Source organism: Schistocerca cancellata, chromosome 2, assembly GCF_023864275.1.
Source record: "Schistocerca cancellata isolate TAMUIC-IGC-003103 chromosome 2, iqSchCanc2.1, whole genome shotgun sequence".
Taxonomy (NCBI): domain Eukaryota; kingdom Metazoa; phylum Arthropoda; class Insecta; order Orthoptera; family Acrididae; genus Schistocerca; species Schistocerca cancellata.
The window spans coordinates 246,680,943-246,700,123 of record NC_064627.1 but is presented as its reverse complement, the minus strand read 5'-3'; the positions used below and the strand labels follow the sequence as shown (position 1 = coordinate 246,700,123).

The window sequence follows — 19,181 nt, the reverse complement described above, 5'->3', positions numbered from 1 at the left end:
TTCCACATCAAACGGTCCCTTCCCTACAGCCTAGGTCTTCGTGGCAAACGAATCTGCTCCAGTCCGGAATCCTTGAACCATTACACCAACAACCTGAAAACAGCTTTTGCATCCCGTAACTACCCTCCCGACCTGGTACAGAAGCAAATAACCAGAGCCACTTCCTCATCTCCTCAAACCCGGAACCTTCCACAGAAGAACCCCAAAAGTGCCCCACTTGTGACAGGATACTTTCCGGGACTGGATCAGATTCTGAATGTGACTCTCCAGCAGGGATACGACTTCCTCAAATCCTGCCCTGAAATGAGATCCATCCTTCATGAAATCCTCCCCACTCCACCAAGAGTGTCTTTCCGCCGTCCACCTAACCTTCATAACCTCTTAGTTCATCCCCATGAAATCCCCAAACCACCTTCCCTACCCTCTGGCTCCTACCCCTGTAACCGCCCCCGGTGTAAAACCTGTCCCATGCACCCTCCCACCACGACCTATTCCAGTCCTGTAACCCGGAAGGTGTACACGATCAAAGGCAGAGCCACGTGTGAAAGCACCCACGTGATTTACCAACTGACCTGCCTACACTGTGAAGCGTTCTATGTGGGAATGACCAGCAACAAACTGTCCATTCGCATGAATGGACACAGGCAGACAGTGTTTGTTGGTAATGAGGATCACCCTGTGGCTAAACATGCCTTGGTGCACGGCCAGCACATCTTGGCACAGTGTTACACCGTCCGGGTTATCTGGATACTTCCCACTAACACCAACCTGTCTGAACTCCGGAGATGGGAACTTGCCCTTCAGCATATCCTCTCTTCTCGCTATCCGCCAGGCCTCAATCTCCGCTAATTTCTAATTTCAACCTGCCGCCGCTCATACCTCACCTGTCTTTCAACATCATCTTTGCCTCTGTACTTCCGTCCCGACTGACATCTCTGCCCAAACTCTTTGCCTTTACAAATGTCTGCTTGTGTCTGTGTATATGCGGATGAATATGTGTGTGTGTGCGAGTGTATACCTGTCCTTTTTTCCCTCTACGGTAAGTCTTTCCGCTCCCGGGATTGGAATGACTCCTTACCCTCTCCCTTAAAACCCATATCCTTTTGTCTTTCCTTCTCCTTCCCTCTTTCCTGACGAGGCAACCGTTGGTTGCTTAAGCTAGATTTTTGTGTGTATGTTTGTGTTTGTTTGTGTGTCTGTCGACCTGCCAGCGCTTTTGTTTGGTAAGTCTCATCATCTTTCTTTTTAAATACATCTTTGTTTTTAGGTATAGATATTAATTTCAGAAATACGAGATTACAAAATTCATCAGGTCATTAAAAATCATTTCTGCTGACTAAGATGTTGTTTCTATTACACCATTATAATCATGTCCTGATTTGACAGCACTACTCTTAAGCTATCTTTCCAATTCATTAATCAGCGATGATTCAGAGCATATTTCATTACAGGCAAATATGCTTAATACCCATATATAGGCCTAAAGATCAGCAAACCACTTCCAATAATGGAGCGATGACTCACGTTTCTGAGCATAATTTATTAACTACTCATTTTAGTTTGTATAATATGCAATACTTAAAAAAACATTGGACATGTCATGTTTTTCATTGAAAACTAGTTATTACCTATCCTCTGATATTTAAACAGCTGTTCTTGTTTGGATGCTAATGTTTTCAAAAAGGCTGGTCCATTCCATAGTCATCTGACAGAAAGAAAAAATGAAAGATTTCTTTGGCACTGTTGCTTGGGAGACTCCAAGAGATAGGTTCTGTCAAACTGAAAAGGGTTTTCTTCCCCCACATGCATTGGTCCTGTTACTGGTGATGTATGAGAGTTGTGTCTTAAGTGTATCTGTTGAGTGTGGGAGAATGTAATGGATGTGTGAATAGTGTGGCATCAGGTTTATGTTACACAATGGTGAGAGAATGAAGACAGTGAAACTAGGTGCTGGCAGATGGCCTACTTCTCTCAAATACCACCAAGGTTAATGTCCACAGCCATCAGCTTGATCAACGTCAATAGTGCCACATAACTTCACCCCATGAATCAGTGTAGAGAAGTTTGAAATTTCATCCAGCACATTAACAGGAAGTCTAGTGGTTAGGAACTTTCTTGCTTGACCAAGAACTTTATGCTACCACCTCTCCTCCCCTTGCCAGCCAAATTCTAGTGGTGAATATTTTGTCCACCTCCAGGAACCAGGTACGTCTGTATCAAGTGCCATAATACAGGCATGTCTTGGCAACCTCTGCTATGGTGGTGAGTAGTCATTTCACACATTTCAAATTACCAAATGATCGTGTCAAAGGCATCTTGACTGTAGAAAGCACATGTCTTTCCAAAGGTCCTGTCTTCTCTTTTCACTACAGTGAATACATTTTATTAGAGAAGTTTTATTTGCTTTATTTAACAACACAGTACATAAACTTCACATCAAATATATTTTTCTTTATATCACCACAGTAAAAAATTGCATTAATTATGTAATTCATAAACACAGACTGCTTAATTAATTATAGTCTGGAACATGGAATTAACAGTCAATATTAACATGTTCATTATTATTACAATGATAATGAAGTAAGGCACTTTATCAACTGTTTTTCACTGAGATGCACCATTAAATGTTGTATGGATTTGTACACAGTATCAGTAGATGGCACAAAAGTCAGTACCTGTGAGCTTGGTACAGACTATGTAGTGGTATCCAATCAACTCCTTCATTTTCAGAATCAGGATTTTTGTTTACCTTCCAGTATTCACTACAGCTTTCATACTGAAAAATAAAAATATTATTTTCTTTAGGCAGCATAATATAGGAGAGTAAGTATTAAATCACAGATATGATTGAAATGCAAAATCCTTACAGGAAGTCTGGTGAAAAAAACAGAGAACTACAATTTGTTGATTAGAACTTGACTATAGGGCACGCAACCTTTCTGATATTCTACTGAATGTAATTGAATGAGTGCATAGAACCATGAAATGGCACAGAAAATCAATTTTTCACTTTCTGAGCCTGTGAAATGGTACAGAAAGCTCATTTCCACTTTCTTAACCTGTGCACATTAATTTCACATACTGAGAAAACCGTAAGGGCTTAATTTGTCTTCAGAAAAAGAAATTGTTGAAAGTGATGCAACAAAATAGAGAAAAGGTGATGGTGGAAGACTCTCTGATAATAAGGATCTTCTATTTAATGAGAGGCATTTTCCAAACGTTTTTAGGAGGAAAGACTAATAGAAGTGTGCTATTTCAAAGGCAGTAAGAGAAAAATTTTGCTTAAACAATAATGTACAATTTCAGCTGAAAAAACAAAATTCATGACAAATATAAAAAATGCGGCAAAATTCATAGAAACACAAATAGGTGAAATAGAGCGAGTAAATAATTGAAATGTCTTGGAGAAACTATACAACAGAATGGACTAGAAAAACATGCAATAGATGCAAGAATTAACAAAATGGAAAGAGCATATGGTGTGACCAAAAATATTTACAACAAGAAATGTATATCTAGAAAAACAAAACTACAACACTACATCTCAGTGGTACGACCAGAATGTTTATATGGATCTGAATGCCTAACAATGATCTATAAGATGGAGAAACTAGAGGTAATAAAAAGAAGGATTATTAGAAAAATAATGAGATCAATAAAAACTGCAGATGGTTGGAAAATAAGACGTAATGAGTTGTTGTTGTTGTTGTCTTCAGTCCTGAGACTGGTTTGTTGCAGCTCTTCATGCTACTCTATCCTGTACAAGCTTCTTCATCTCCCAGTACTTACTGCAACCTACATCCTTCTGAATCTGCTTAGTGTATTCATCTCTTGGTCTCCCTCCACGATTTTTACCCTCCACGCTGCCCTCCAATGCTAAATTTGTGATCCCTTGATGCCTCAGAACATGTCCTACCAACCGGTCCCTTCTTCTTGTCAAGTTGTGCCACAAACTCCTCTTCTCCCCAATTCTATTCAATACCTCCTCGTTAGTTATGTGATCAACCCATCTAATCTTCAGCATTCTTCTGTAGCACCACATTTTGAAAGCTTCTATTCTCTTCTAGTCCAAACTATTTATTGTCCATGTTTCACTTCCATACATGGCTACACTCCATACAAATACTTTCAGAAACGACTTCCTGACACTTAAATCTATACTTGATGTTAACAAATTTCTCTTCTTCAGAAACGCTTTCCTTGCCATTGCCAGTCTACATTTTATATCCTCTCTACTTCGACCATCATCAGTTATTTTGCTCCCCAAATAGCAAAACTCCTTTTTACTTTAAGCGTCTCATTTCCTAATCTAATTCCCTCAGCATCACCCAACTTATTTTGACTACATTCCATTATCCTCGTTTTGCTTTTGTTAATGTTCATCTTATATCCTCCATCCAAGACACTGTCCATTTAATGAGTAGACCGACAAAAATATAGAGAAAATATATGAGGTAATGGCCAAACAAAATTAACCTTTTTTGGACACCTCTACCGAATGGATGAAAATAGACTAAAGAAACAAATACTCCTATATTTATGGAAGAAGAAATTGACAGTAGCATGGATTACAGAAGTAAGAAAAGATCTTGAAAGGAACAACATCAAAGAATCAGAAATAGCAGAAAGAAACCGTTTTAAAAATAAAATACAGAGTGTTTATAAATGAATACTGGGGTTTTAACACTTTATAATATTTATTATATTAAACTTACAGTTATAAATGATATGTCAAATGAAAGAGCAACTCAGACAGTTTTACCAAGGACCTTATAAATGTTCAACGTGAGCACCATTTGTCACATGGCACACATCAAGTCTATAGCCAAGTTCTTCCCTAACATCGATAAATGTGTCTTCAGTGATTGTAGCAACAGCTGCTTCAATCCAGTTTCTTAATACAGGGAGGACTGCCAGTAGTGGAGGCACATACACATGATCTTTATACAGGGAGGTCTGCTGGTAGTGGAGGCACATAACACACAATCTTTGATGAAGCTCCAAAGGAAAAACTTGCATGGTGTTAGGTCACGTGAACGTGGAGGCCATGCAAAGCAAGCCTTGTCATTGGGCCCCTTGCAGCCTATCCAGTGCTTGGGTACAGTGAAATTCAATCTGTCTCATGGATTGCAGCGGAAACATTGCACACTGCGCATGCGCACTGGTGCCAAACACAACTGTTTGAGTTGCTCTTTCATTTGTCATAACATTTATAACTGTAAGTTTAATGTTGTAAATATTATAAAGCATTAAAACCCTGATATTCATTTATAAACACTCTGTATTAAAATTGGAAGGCTTTCAAAGCAGAAGAAATAAAAAATCAGGAACAACATGGACAGAAGAAAGGAAGAGACTTCATGGGGAGAAAATGAGGGAATACTGGAAAAGTAGGAAACAACAATAAAGGAAGAAGAGGAACTGAAGTTGTTAATGTGATCCTACTTGGTCAATACAATTGTAAAAAAGTACAGTCACATATTTTTAGCACCCATAAAGTCACATATTTTAGCACCCATTTATAAATGTCATAAATCTTAGGGCAGAAGTTTACTAATATTGGTAATTGACAGTTTTTTAATCTTGAAACTGGATTTTGACTTATTTCTCATGAATGAGGTACCTGTACAATCTTGAAATGAAAGGTCATTTCATGTATAAAGAACTACGACTCTAATGTGATGTCAAATAAAAGTATCCTATATCCTATGAACTTCATTCTGGCAACAATTTTAGTTGCTGATGTCACATTTCCAATCACTTTTGCATAAGTTGTCCTAAAAACTAAATTTTGCAAAACCTTTATTGCAGTGCTATAAAATAGCTCACAAGTATCATTGTGAAAATCACCAAATATAGTACTTTAGTTCCACAAACACATAAATCAACACAGTATCAGCTCAGTTTGTTTCTATCAGCCAATCACAACTTAAGATAGTTGATGTCTTGCAAACATACTGTCAACATACAAGATGAAAAAATTTAAATCATGCTGCATGGGTATAGTATGATAGCTTCTTATGGACTCACATTCATTGGCTTTGCCAACTCTCAATCAAATTATTAACTTTTGATCTAATCTGTGGTATGCAACAAGTTGGGCTGTCACCATAACAGAAATAATATTGAAGTAAACATTCTGAATGTTATGTTTTACTGCCAGTAACATGTTTATATATGTCACATGCCCTATGCTTTTCTTACTTACACATGCATACTACAAAAGTGTGCAGTTTACTTGATGCACTGCAAGAAAGAGTTCTTTAAAATGTATATAGTTTTCGGTGCAATTTCTTGTGCAAAAATATCAGCATACCAGATAAAACTATTATTTCTATTTCAAGTTAAGAGAGTTTGAAAACTGTTTCCTTATTGTGGGAAGAGGAATTTTTGGTGATGAAAAATTTAGCTATTGAGTAGGACATGTCCTAACATTTAGTTACTCTGAAGGTATACAAATCTCTTCATAATTAAATGGAAACACAACTTTCCATGGAAGAAAGAAATGTTGGCATTATCAAAAGTTTAGTGTTGGTGCTGAAGGCACTTTGTCTTCTGTGCTCAGATAGAGACTCCAGGTGGCTGTTTCCACACTACATGGAAGTGTTGCCAGGTTGTCATGGAGGAGAACTTCGTAGTTATGCTTTCTTTTGAAAAACTTTCACATGTATAGTTGCAGAACTACTTTTTCTATAATTGATTGGATTTAAAAGGTTTAATGTAAATGTTCCTCTTTTTCAGTAATGTAATGAAACGAGGCAGTAAAAATAAAGTTATTTGATGGCTATATTTTCGTTTTCAATAGAAGAAAAAAGGTCAATAACATACAATACTTCAAAAAATCCATCAGAAATTAATGCCAAAATTGAAAAATATAATAGAAAGAATGACAGAAAATCTGGTAGAAAATAATACTAAAATTAGCAGAAAATATAAAACCAAAAGAGGGCCAAGAAAACTGTTTACAAAACATGGAACACACGATAATGTATTGTATCCTGTTTCAAGATGTACCACACAAATTACTAATCACCATCAGATGCACAGAAAAAAATACATAATTGGTACTTCTCAGAACCTCATCAAAAAAGAAAGGTTATATATGAAATAAAAGCTAAATGCAAATACACTATTGAGTTCAGAAATACCTGTCCGAATGTGCAAACAAAAATAATATAGACTGAAGAAGAAATGTTATGATAAGTAGCTAGGAAGGAACAGTGAACAACTGAAATGAATAGGTACTGACATGTTTCTTTTGTTTATAATAAACTGGCAACAGATTTTTAATTCTTAGTGAGAAAAGCAATTTTAGCATCTCTTGAGTTTTACCATTACAGTATCAAACTTATGAGAAGCTTGAGTCAAACAATGACTGATATTTATAATTTTTACAGCACTGTACTTTGGTCTAGGCAATTACAAAGCAATAACAGTCATCATTGCAAGTGAAGTGCTTCAGAAACATTAAATACAGGACAAAGAAGACTATGTGGGTAACTCAGCACCTGGTAATGTTCTGAATGCAAGTCATTCATAGCAGGCTGATGGATAAGAAAATAACAATTTAACAATGAAGATAGCATGTAGCAATGTTATCTGCAGCACTCAAGAGTTAGTTAAGCTAGTTGAGGAGTCATCTGTTTTCAGCATAATTTCTGGACCAAGTTGTGATGGTAGCTCATTCAGCTCATTCAGGAGTTAATGGACACCAGTGATGTTCAGTTGATTACAAATGATCTTTGACAACTACCAAATTCGTTAATCCCACAATATAAATCATGATACATCAGTCTCCCAACCTTCATCAAAGACACCAACCACTTTCTCGAACGCCTGGAATCCCTACCCAGTCTGTTACCCCCGGAAACCATCCTTGTAACCATTGATGCCACTTCCTTATACACAAATATTCCGCATGTCCAGGGCCTCGCTGTGATGGAGCACTTCCTTTCACGCCGATCACCTGCTGCCCTACCTAAAACCGCTTTCCTCATTACCTTAGCCAGCTTCATCCTGACTCATAACTTCTTCACTTTTGAAGGCCAGACATACCAACAATTAAAGGGAACAGCCATGGGTACCAGGATGGCCCCCTCGTACGCCAACCTATTCATGGGTCGCTTAGAGGAAGCCTTCTTGGTTACCCAGGCCTGCCAACCCAAAGTTTGGTACAGATTTATTGATGACATTTTCATGATCTGGACTCACAGTGAAGAAGAACTCCAGAATTTCCTCTCCAACCTCAACTCCTTTGGTTCCATCAGATTCACCTGGTCCTACTCTAAATCCCATGCCACTTTCCTTGACGTTGACCTCCACCTGTCCAATGGCCAGCTTCACACGTCCGTCCACATCAAACCCACCAACAAGCAACAGTACCTCCATTATGACAGCTGCCACCCATTCCACATCAAACGGTCCCTTCCCTACAGCCTAGGTCTTCGTGGCAAACGAATCTGCTCCAGTCCGGAATCCTTGAACCATTACACCAACAACCTGAAAACAGCTTTTGCATCCCGTAACTACCCTCCCGACCTGGTACAGAAGCAAATAACCAGAGCCACTTCCTCATCTCCTCAAACCCGGAACCTTCCACAGAAGAACCCCAAAAGTGCCCCACTTGTGACAGGATACTTTCCGGGACTGGATCAGATTCTGAATGTGGCTCTCCAGCAGGGATACGACTTCCTCAAATCCTGCCCTGAAATGAGATCCATCCTTCATGAAATCCTCCCCACTCCACCAAGAGTGTCTTTCCGCCATCCACCTAACCTTCGTAACCTCTTAGTTCATCCCTATGAAATCCCCAAACCACCTTCCCTACCCTCTGGCTCCTACCCCTGTAACCGCCCCCGGTGTAAAACCTGTCCCATGCACCCTCCCACCACCACCTATTCCAGTCCTGGAACCCGGAAGGTGTACACGATCAAAGGCAGAGCCACGTGTGAAAGCACCCACGTGATTTACCAACTGACCTGCCTACACTGTGAAGCGTTCTATGTGGGAATGACCAGCAACAAACTGTCCATTCGCATGAATGGACACAGGCAGACAGTGTTTGTTGGTAATGAGGATCACCCTGTGGCTAAACATGCCTTGGTGCACGGCCAGCACATCTTGGCACAGTGTTACACCATCCGGGTTATCTGGATACTTCCCACTAACACCAACCTGTCAGAACTCCGGAGATGGGAACTTGCCCTTCAGCATAGCCTCTCTTCTCGCTATCCGCCAGGCCTCAATCTCCGCTAATTTCTAATTTCAATCTGCCGCCGCTCATACCTCACCTGTCTTTCAACATCATCTTTGCCTCTGTACTTCCGTCCCGACTGACATCTCTGCCCAAACTCTTTGCCTTTACAAATGTCTGCTTGTGTCTGTGTATGTGTGGATGGATATGTGTGTGTGTGTGCGAGTGTATACCTGTCCTTTTTTCCCCCTAAGGTAAGTCTTTCCGCTCCCGGGATTGGAATGACTCCTTACCCTCTCCCTTAAAACCCATATCCTTTTGTCTTTCCTTCTCCTTCCCTCTTTCCTGATGAGGCAACCGTTGGTTGCGAAAGCTAGATTTTTGTGTGTATGTTTGTGTGTCTGTCGACCTGCCAGCGCTTTTGTTTGGTAAGTCTCATCATCTTTCTTTTTAAATATATATATATATATATATATATATATATATATATATATATATATATATATATATATATATATATATAATAGAAGGAAACATTCCACGAAAGAAAAATATACTTAAACTTTTATTAAGGATAGGAGATGACGGGTGTGTTCATTGGCTGAGTTGATGTGTACACCTACACATCAACTCAGCCAATGAACACACCCGTCAACTTCTATCCTATATATATATATATATATATATATATATATATATATATTTAAAAAGAAAGATGATGAGACTTACCAAACAAAAGCGCTGGCTGGTCGATAGACACACAAACAAACACAAACATACACACAAAAATCTGCAACCAACGGTTGCCTCGTCAGGAAAGAGGGAAGGAGAAGGAAAGACAAAAGGATATGGGTTTTAAGGGAGAGGGTAAGGAGTCATTCCAATCCCGGGAGCGGAAAGACTTACCTTAGGGGGAAAAAAGGACAGGTATACACTCGCACACACACACATATCCATCCACATATACACAGACACAAGCAGACATTTGTAAAGATTTTTGTGTGTATGTTTGTGTTTGTTTGTGTGTCTATCGACCAGCCAGCGCTTTTGTTTGGTAAGTCTCATCATCTTTCTTTTTAAATATATTTTTCCCACGTGGAATGTTTCCCTCTATTTTATATATATATATATATATATATATATATATATATATATATATATATATATATATATATATACCTAAAAACAAAGATATGGTTATAATAGAAGGAAACATTCCACGAAGGAAAAATATACCTAAAAACAAAGATGATGTGACTTACCAAATGAAAGTCCTGGCAGGTCGACAGACACACAAACGAACACAAACATACACACAAAATTCAAGCTTTCGCAACAAACTGTTGCCACATCAGGAAAGAGGGAAGGAGAGGGAAAGACGAAAGGATGTGGGTTTTAAGGGAGAGGGTAAGGAGTCATTCCAGTCCCGGGAGCGGAAAGACTTAGATAATGTGACTTACCAAATATAATGTGACTTACCAAATGAAAGACTTAGCTAATGTGACTTACCAAATATAATGTGACTTACCAAATGAAAGTGCTGGCAGGTCGACAGACACACAAACGATCACAAACATACACACAAAATTCAAGCTTTCGCAACAAACTGTTGCCTCATCAGGAAAGAGGGAAGGAGAGGGAAAGATGAAAGGATGTGGGTTTTAAGGGAGAGGGTAAGGAGTCATTCCAGTCCCGGGAGCGGAAAGACTTACCTTAGGGGGAAAAAAGGACAGGTATACACTCGCACACACACACATATCCATCCGCATATAAACAGACACAAGCAGACATTTGTAAAGGCAAAGAGTTTGGGCAGAGATGTCAGTCGAGGCGGAAGTACAGAGGCAAAGACGTTGTTGAAAGACAGGTGAGGTATGAGCGGCGGGAAATTGAAATTAGAAATTAGCAGAGATTGAGGCCTGGCGGATAGCGAGAAGAGAGGATATGCTGAAGGGCAAGTTCCCATCTCCGGAGTTCTGACAGGTTGGTGTTAGTGGGAAGTATCCAGATAACCCGGATGGTGTAACACTGTGCCAAGTTGTGCTGGCCGTGCACCAAGGCATGTTTAGCCACAGGGTGATCCTTCTTACCAACAAACACTGTCTGCCTGTGTCCATTCATGCGAATGGACAGTTTGTTGCATATATATATATATACCTAAAAACAAAGATGATGTGACTTACCAAATGAAAGTGCTGGCAGGTCGACAGACACACAAACGAACACAAACATACACACAAAATTCAAGCTTTCGCAACAAACTGTTGCCTCATCAGGAAAGAGGGAAGGAGAGGGGAAGACGAAAGGATGTGGGTTTTAAGGGAGAGGGTAAGGAGTCATTCCAGTCCCGGGAGCGGAAAGACTTACCTTAGGGGGAGAAAAGGACGGATATACACTCGCACACACACACACATATCCATCCACACATATACAGACACAAGCAGACATGATATGGTCTTTCCGCTCCCGGGACTGGAATGACTCCTTACCCTCTCCCTTAAAACCCACATCCTTTCGTCTTCCCCTCTCCTTCCCTCTTTCCTGATGAGGCAACAGTTTGTTGCGAAAGCTTGAATTTTGTGTGTATGTTTGTGTTCATTTGTGTGTCTGTCGACCTGCCAGCACTTTCATTTGGTAAGTCACATCATCTTTGTTTTTAGGTATATTTTTCCTTCGTGGAATGTTTCCTTCTATTATAACTATATATATATATATATATATATATATATATATATATATATATACCTAAAAACAAAGATGATGTGACTTACCAAATGAAAGTGCTGGCAGGTCGACAGACACACAAACGAACACAAACATACACACAAAATTCAAGCTTTCGCAACAAAATGTTGCCACATCAGGAAAGAGGGAAGGAGAGGGTAAGACGAAAGGATGTGGGTTTTAAGGGAGAGGGTAAGGAGTCATTCCAGTCCCGGGAGCGGAAAGACTTACCTTAGAGGGAAAAAAGGACGGGTATACACTCGCACACACACACATATCCATCCGCATATACACAGACACAAGCAGACATTTGTAAAGGCAAAGAGTTTGGGCAGAGATGTCAGTCGAGGCGGAAGTACAGAGGCAAAGACGTTGTTGAAAGACAGGTGAGGTATGAGCGGCGGGAAATTGAAATTAGAAATTAGCAGAGATTGAGGCCTGGCGGATAGCGAGAAGAGAGGATATGCTGAAGGGCAAGTTCCCATCTCCGGAGTTCTGACAGGTTGGTGTTAGTGGGAAGTATCCAGATAACCCGGATGGTGTAACACTGTGCCAAGTTGTGCTGGCCGTGCACCAAGGCATGTTTAGCCACAGGGTGATCCTTCTTACCAACAAACACTGTCTGCCTGTGTCCATTCATGCGAATGGACAGTTTGTTGCATATATATATATATACCTAAAAACAAAGATGATGTGACTTACCAAATGAAAGTGCTGGCAGGTCGACAGACACACAAACGAACACAAACATACACACAAAATTCAAGCTTTCGCAACAAACTGTTGCCTCATCAGGAAAGAGGGAAGGAGAGGGGAAGACGAAAGGATGTGGGTTTTAAGGGAGAGGGTAAGGAGTCATTCCAGTCCCGGGAGCGGAAAGACTTACCTTAGGGGGAAAAAAGGACGGGTATACACTCGCACACACACACACACATATCCATCCACACATATACAGACACAAGCAGACATGATATGGTCTTTCCGCTCCCGGGACTGGAATGACTCCTTACCCTCTCCCTTAAAACCCACATCCTTTCGTCTTCCCCTCTCCTTCCCTCTTTCCTGATGAGGCAACAGTTTGTTGCGAAAGCTTGAATTTTGTGTGTATGTTTGTGTTCGTTTGTGTGTCTGTCGACCTGCCAGCACTTTCATTTGGTAAGTCACATCATCTTTGTTTTTAGGTATATATATATATTAAAACCCACATCCTTTCGTCTTTCCCTCTCCTTCCCTCTTTCCTGATGAGGCAACAGTTTGTTGCGAAAGCTTGAATTTTGTGTGTATGTTTGTGTTCGTTTGTGTGTCTGTCGACCTGCCAGCACTTTCATTTGGTAAGTCACATCATCTTTGTTTTTAGGTATATATATATATATATATATATATATATATATATATATATATATATATATATATATATATATATATATATATATATATATATACCCATTAAATTCATACAACCAGTTTCAGACTTCGCATTAGGCCCTTATCAAGTGAATGTGAAACTGCCACATATTAGTACGTAATATGAAGTGCATATCAATTTTTTTAAATAGGAGATGAGAGACAGTGGTTATATATGTACAGTTCAAGTGCACAAATAATATACAACTCAAATTATGCTGTAGAGAAGCAACATCAAATGATAAAAACAACAGAATTCAAATGGATTTAAGAGAGTTTCAAGTCCAATGATACCTTGAGAAAAATGGGCATGTTGTAATTATAAGAACAGTACACTCCAGTACTTGAAACTTGTCTGATAACTCTTTTCAAGCTAAACCATGTAACAGTTTTAAAGGATCAGAATTGCAACATAACCAGTTTTTTCATGACAGCATTGGATGCAAAACTTTTTAAAATTGACTTAACTTCTACTCCTTTTATAATTTGATATTGGTTCTCTACAGCAAAAAGTAAGTTATATATTACTTTCCATATAGCGGAGATGCTGAGCCACGATAGGCACAATAAAAAGATTCACACAATCATACCTTTTGGCCATTAAGGCCTTTGTCAGCAGTAGACACACACACATTCCATCCTGGATTTTCCATTGTTTGATTATATATTACTTTTGCACTTATACCATACATAAGTAAGCATAACCTCTTATCTCCTATTATAAAAAATATATACCATTTATATGCACATCATATTACGTACTAGTATGTGGCAGTTTCAGATTCAGAGGCAAAAACCAGTTGTGTGAACTTAAAGAAGTTCTATGAAAGCAACTGGACTAGCTTTTCATTAATTGAACATCAGTTGCAGAATCAGTAGCATCATCATCATTCAGATATGGAGAAATTAATAATAAGTGATCTCGTCATAACAATATGTATTCAACTAAGGCTTTTGTTCACAATGAAGTTCTTGCACTAGGAATATTGAGTGTTCCTAGATAAGACAATTTGTTTGTTTAGGACTACTAATTGTAATGCACTGAGTCATTTTGAGTGAACATCACCTTGTAGAACCACATGCCCACTTTATAACTATTTTTGTTACAACTATATGGCACACAGTACTTTTTGTATGCAACAGAGATGTCAAAGTCCTGAAGCAACCCAATTTTTTATTCCACTTTACTTACCTCTATTTCTATTGATGGAAGAACACCATTATTACTACTCTCACTTCCAGTGCAACAAACAAACAACAAATGTATTTTGGTCATGCCTCTACATAGTAAAACTATAATTCTACCAATTTTGAACACATTTAGTTCCATGCTAAGTCATGTTTCCTTTGACAGTGTTCAGTAGTTATATCATGCAAAAATTTTGTAAAAATTTAAATTCACAATATCCTTACATCGTTAATTATAGCTTTTAGTTTTTCTTCATCGGTTAACCTAAATGTAGCATAAGGGTTGACTCTTGCTGTTGTATCTGATGCAGATGAAGTTTGATGGAGCTTCTGGTCCTGTGAAACATCTGCAGTGCCGTACCCCACCTTATCTTCAGATTGGACATGTGAATCTGCTATATTCTCACCTAAAACAAGAATTCAGTTGTATAAATACATATTGTCAATATATTAATCTGAAGACCTTTGCAATAATTTGAGAACATGATACGTTGTATTACAGCATAAATTATCATATCAGGCACCATGCCATAATATTAATTTTAGACATGCTTGAAATATTGCATTTTTTTTCCTTGGTCTAATGCTGAACCATGTCCATATTTATCCAAAGGACACATTTTCTTTTATCTAAAGAAGCAATTCATGCCATTAAACATGAAATTTGACATGAAACAATGGAAACTCCAGGTTGGAATATCAAAAATATTAGGAAAATTCATACTCACCATAAAGGTTACACAGTGAATTAACATACCTCACACACACACGACTGCCATCTCAGGCAGCTTGGACTGGAATGCAATGTGTGTTTCTGCAAGTCAATGCGTCAGCTTTATGGTGGGTAGCAACTATTCTTTTCCTAATATTGTTGAAACTTGGGTTGGTGATCTACCTCAATCTGCATTCTGTAAACCACAGTAAGTGGCAGAGGGTACTTCCCATCATACCATGCATTATGGTTTCTTCCTATCCCATTTCTATATGGAACATAGGAAGGATGGCTTCTACATTTGTTGATGAATTTCCATCCCAGATAAGATGCTGGTCCTCCCATCCAAGAAATCCTCAGTCCAGTCACAAATTCTGTTTGATTCTCTATTTAATCATATTATCTTTAATGAACATTGTCATAGTATTAAGACAAATGCATTTAGAATGCAAAAAAAAAAAAAAAAAATCTACCTGATTGCCTTGATCCATGTCACATCAGCTAGTGATAGTGCACATATATGACTGATATTTGAGATATGATATAAAAATATTTACCCCTCAGTCCTATTTGATTATGTAAGAGCCTTTTTACTACATGTGACTTCCTCATTTTGGTATTTGAGAGAACAACACTGTTTGTCAGCCCTACTACATTTCATCACAAATCACTCTCCATCTCCTCACAGAACTTCTCTTTAATAATTACCCAAGTTTATATTTCACGATAAGAGGGAAGCTGTTAGGTCTAATGGTTTAATAAAATTATAATCACTCTGAATTCTACTTTAAAACTAAATAAAATTATAATTTCTCTGAATTATCTTTTAAGACTAAAATTTTAAATGGACTGTTTCGTACATTATGAAATAATATTGTGGCTCAAACATTTTACATGTAAAACGGCTAGTGGTTTGGATTTAAAAGGGTACCTTCACTTTTGAGGAAGCTGCTGTTGGCATAAAACAAATCCTGTATCATTAGTATCAAATGTGCTTTTAGTTATTGAAAAAAATGTATTGTCTGACAAGATATTGCCATTTCGCACATGTTAAGTACTGATACACTTCCTGAAGCAGTAAAAATTTTTAAACACTTTGAATAACTCCCACTGTCAATGAAATAAATAGCCTATGTATACAGAGGAGGGTCTAGAAATATGAGAAAGACTCATTCGATGAAATATATGTACTGCTATTACAGCACAGAGTACCTTTAAAAGTGATGGGTTGTCTTTCCAAATGGTAATTACAAAATTATCTGTTTTTTGATTAATTCATGGCTTTATTTTTTGTGATCATCTACCAGCTTCTAGGAAGCATTTGCTGCAAGACATTGACTGGAGTGTGTGCTGTTTGTATTTCTTACCCTTTGGTTCTGAGTTACTTATTTCTAGCTCTTTAAAGATGATTTTTATTGATTACATATTTTACTAGTCTAGTTGGTCTTGCCATGAAAAAGAAACTGCTTTAAATGCAGCAGTTTAATTTAGTTCTACTTAAAATTTCCATCATTGAGAATTCTTTTGATTAGAATTCAGTTTGAACATTAAATTATCAGCACTTTGTGACGGCAATAGTATGTGACAGTTTTCTCAGTAATAGAGAATAAAAGCTCAAATCTATACTTGCAAAATTTTTGCAACCACTGTTCTGTATATAATATTAAGTTATTTAGATAACACTTCATCAAATCTTTTAGTACACTATTATTTCTTGTCTGCATCTTTACCATTTATTTATACTTTCCTGTGTTCTATCATCTAAACATTTATTTTTGTGATAATGGCAAACAACTGAGTCATTCTTGTGGCTTCCATTTCAGAACTAAGCAATGCAAAAATAACGAACAGTAAGAATAGATGGGAAAATGAAGAAGGTGGATGAAAGTGATCTTGTTTGGAATTCAGGTTAAAAGTCCATGCAGTCACATGAAAAAAAATCACACCTGATGATAAAATAATCTATAGTTGAAATTAAATATATTACCTTCACTCTTGCTGTCAGTGTGGCTTCTTTTCTTTCTTTTCACGTACAGAAACATCCCAATTCCAGAAGTTACTCCAATAAGTGTTATAACAGCAACAGGTATAATTACACCAGGATCTTTGTAGAAGTACTTTCTTCTATAATTTCCCCACATAATGAGTTCAGGCTGCACAACAGCTGAAACAGAATGTGTATCATTTTGGGATTCACACTGTGAACTTGTTATTAATGTTGTATTTTCTGTTTACTGTGCAATATGAATAATATTTCTTTTATTATTTATTACTCTTACTTCATTAGCTGTCTAAGTCAACACCATTTCAGCTGAAGCCTAAAGTCTTGTCCCTCATATTAAGTTTTTACTTCATATTCAATTTATAATGACAGGTTTCCAATATAGACTCTGATGTCCAAAATGATACCTTCCACCATCAAATTAGATTCAACAAGTGGAAATGAGCAACTTTTCAGGGAGTGGCCATCCAGCTCTGACACCTCTACAAAAGTGTCCACCAAAGACTACCAATGCTCCACTTCACACATTCTACAAGCAAAATAAATCTCTCTGACATCTCCTGCAACTGTGATAAGTGGGAACATTTATCCAAATATAATGTTAATCTTATCAAGTCATTGTCGTACAGACCATATTCTACCCACTTAGTGCACAACCAGACTTCCCATAGGATGTTTTCCTACAACCAAACAATCCTCTCACCTCTACAGACCAGATACTAATTAATGCTTTTTGTACCACTTAATATCAGAGCTTGAAAATAAAACCAAATTCATTGCCAGGGCTTCAATTAGCTGTTGTTGTGTCCTGAGATAAGGGATATCTTACCAGTAATTTTACTATACATGTCCACAAAATGTAAGTTATATCCTAGTCCATTTAACTAACCAACTGTGTACCTACATGAATGGTCAATGCTGAATTCTGTATTTCTATACAAATGCAAACTTGCCTGCTACAAACCATAACATCACACATTAACAGCTGCTTCTGTGTCCATGCTATTTGGACCCACCTCAGCAGCACATCCTCCATTACTGCAACCCTCTAGCCTAAAACTCCACTAGTTCACATACACAACCATTCCCTTATCGCTTATTTCTTACCCTTACTTTTCTTGGCATTTTACACTCTGTTCTTGTTTCCTCCCAATCCCTATTCTCTCCCATCATCACTGCCTGTGACACAGAATTTTCCACAGCTGTATAGCATGGTGGTCACAGAAGAATGCTCACAGCTTATAGTTATAGACGTTCAGCAGCTTTCACCAGTCTCCAGCTCAGGAACCCAAGGTTCACCAAAATACTTATCAAACGCTGTGAATGTGATGAGCTTTACTCCACCCCCTCTCCTGGTTAATAACAAGAGGTAATTTAGGACTAATTTGCATTTCACAACCAAAATTTTAAAAGTAACAACAGTTTCTGTACAGACTATGTATCCATATGTAGGGTTCTGAATGGAGTTTTATATTCAGATGCAAAATTTTATAACAAATTGCTGAGGGACATCAGGCATGAAACTGAAAATCCCCAAATATTTAAAGAGAGAGAGAGAGAGAGAGACAGACAGAGAGAAATTTGAAAGAATACCTCATGAGCCACTCCTGCAAAGTACCTGAATATTTAGACTCAGGAATGTAAGTTTTACATAACTCTAATGTATATATTGAACAAATCGACTTTGCCAGAATGTAGACAGCTGATAGTGGTCTGTGTAAGGTACAGAAATGCTTTGAAGTACTAGAAAAAAATCAGCAACTGAGTAGCAGTGAAAGACTAGTGGCTATTTTTTTCCAAAGTGTAGTTACTGGGAGATGAAGAAGCTTGCACAGGATAGAGTAGTGTGGAGAGCTGCATCAAACCAGTCTCAGGACTGAAGACCACAACAACAACAACAGCTTTATTCCTACTCTTTGTAAAAAGGTTGTCTACATACATTACTGAAATGGTTT

The 19,181-nt window shown here is 38.0% G+C and overlaps 1 protein-coding gene across 1 annotated transcript in view; it reads right to left on the bottom strand.

The window, feature by feature from the left end:
• Positions 1-2,440: 2,440 nt before the first annotated feature.
• The window catches only part of LOC126152796 (Down syndrome cell adhesion molecule-like protein Dscam2), a 189,620-nt gene continuing 172,879 nt past the window's right edge, over positions 2,441-19,181 (bottom strand). Inside the window, exons 18-20 of the mRNA XM_049916029.1 lie at positions 17,212-17,388; positions 14,738-14,919; positions 2,441-2,779 (exon numbers count right to left, since the gene is read on the bottom strand). Of these exons, the coding sequence (XP_049771986.1) occupies positions 2,672-2,779; positions 14,738-14,919; positions 17,212-17,388 (467 nt within the window). The 3' untranslated portion in view covers positions 2,441-2,671. The remainder of the gene's footprint in view (positions 2,780-14,737; positions 14,920-17,211; positions 17,389-19,181) is intronic.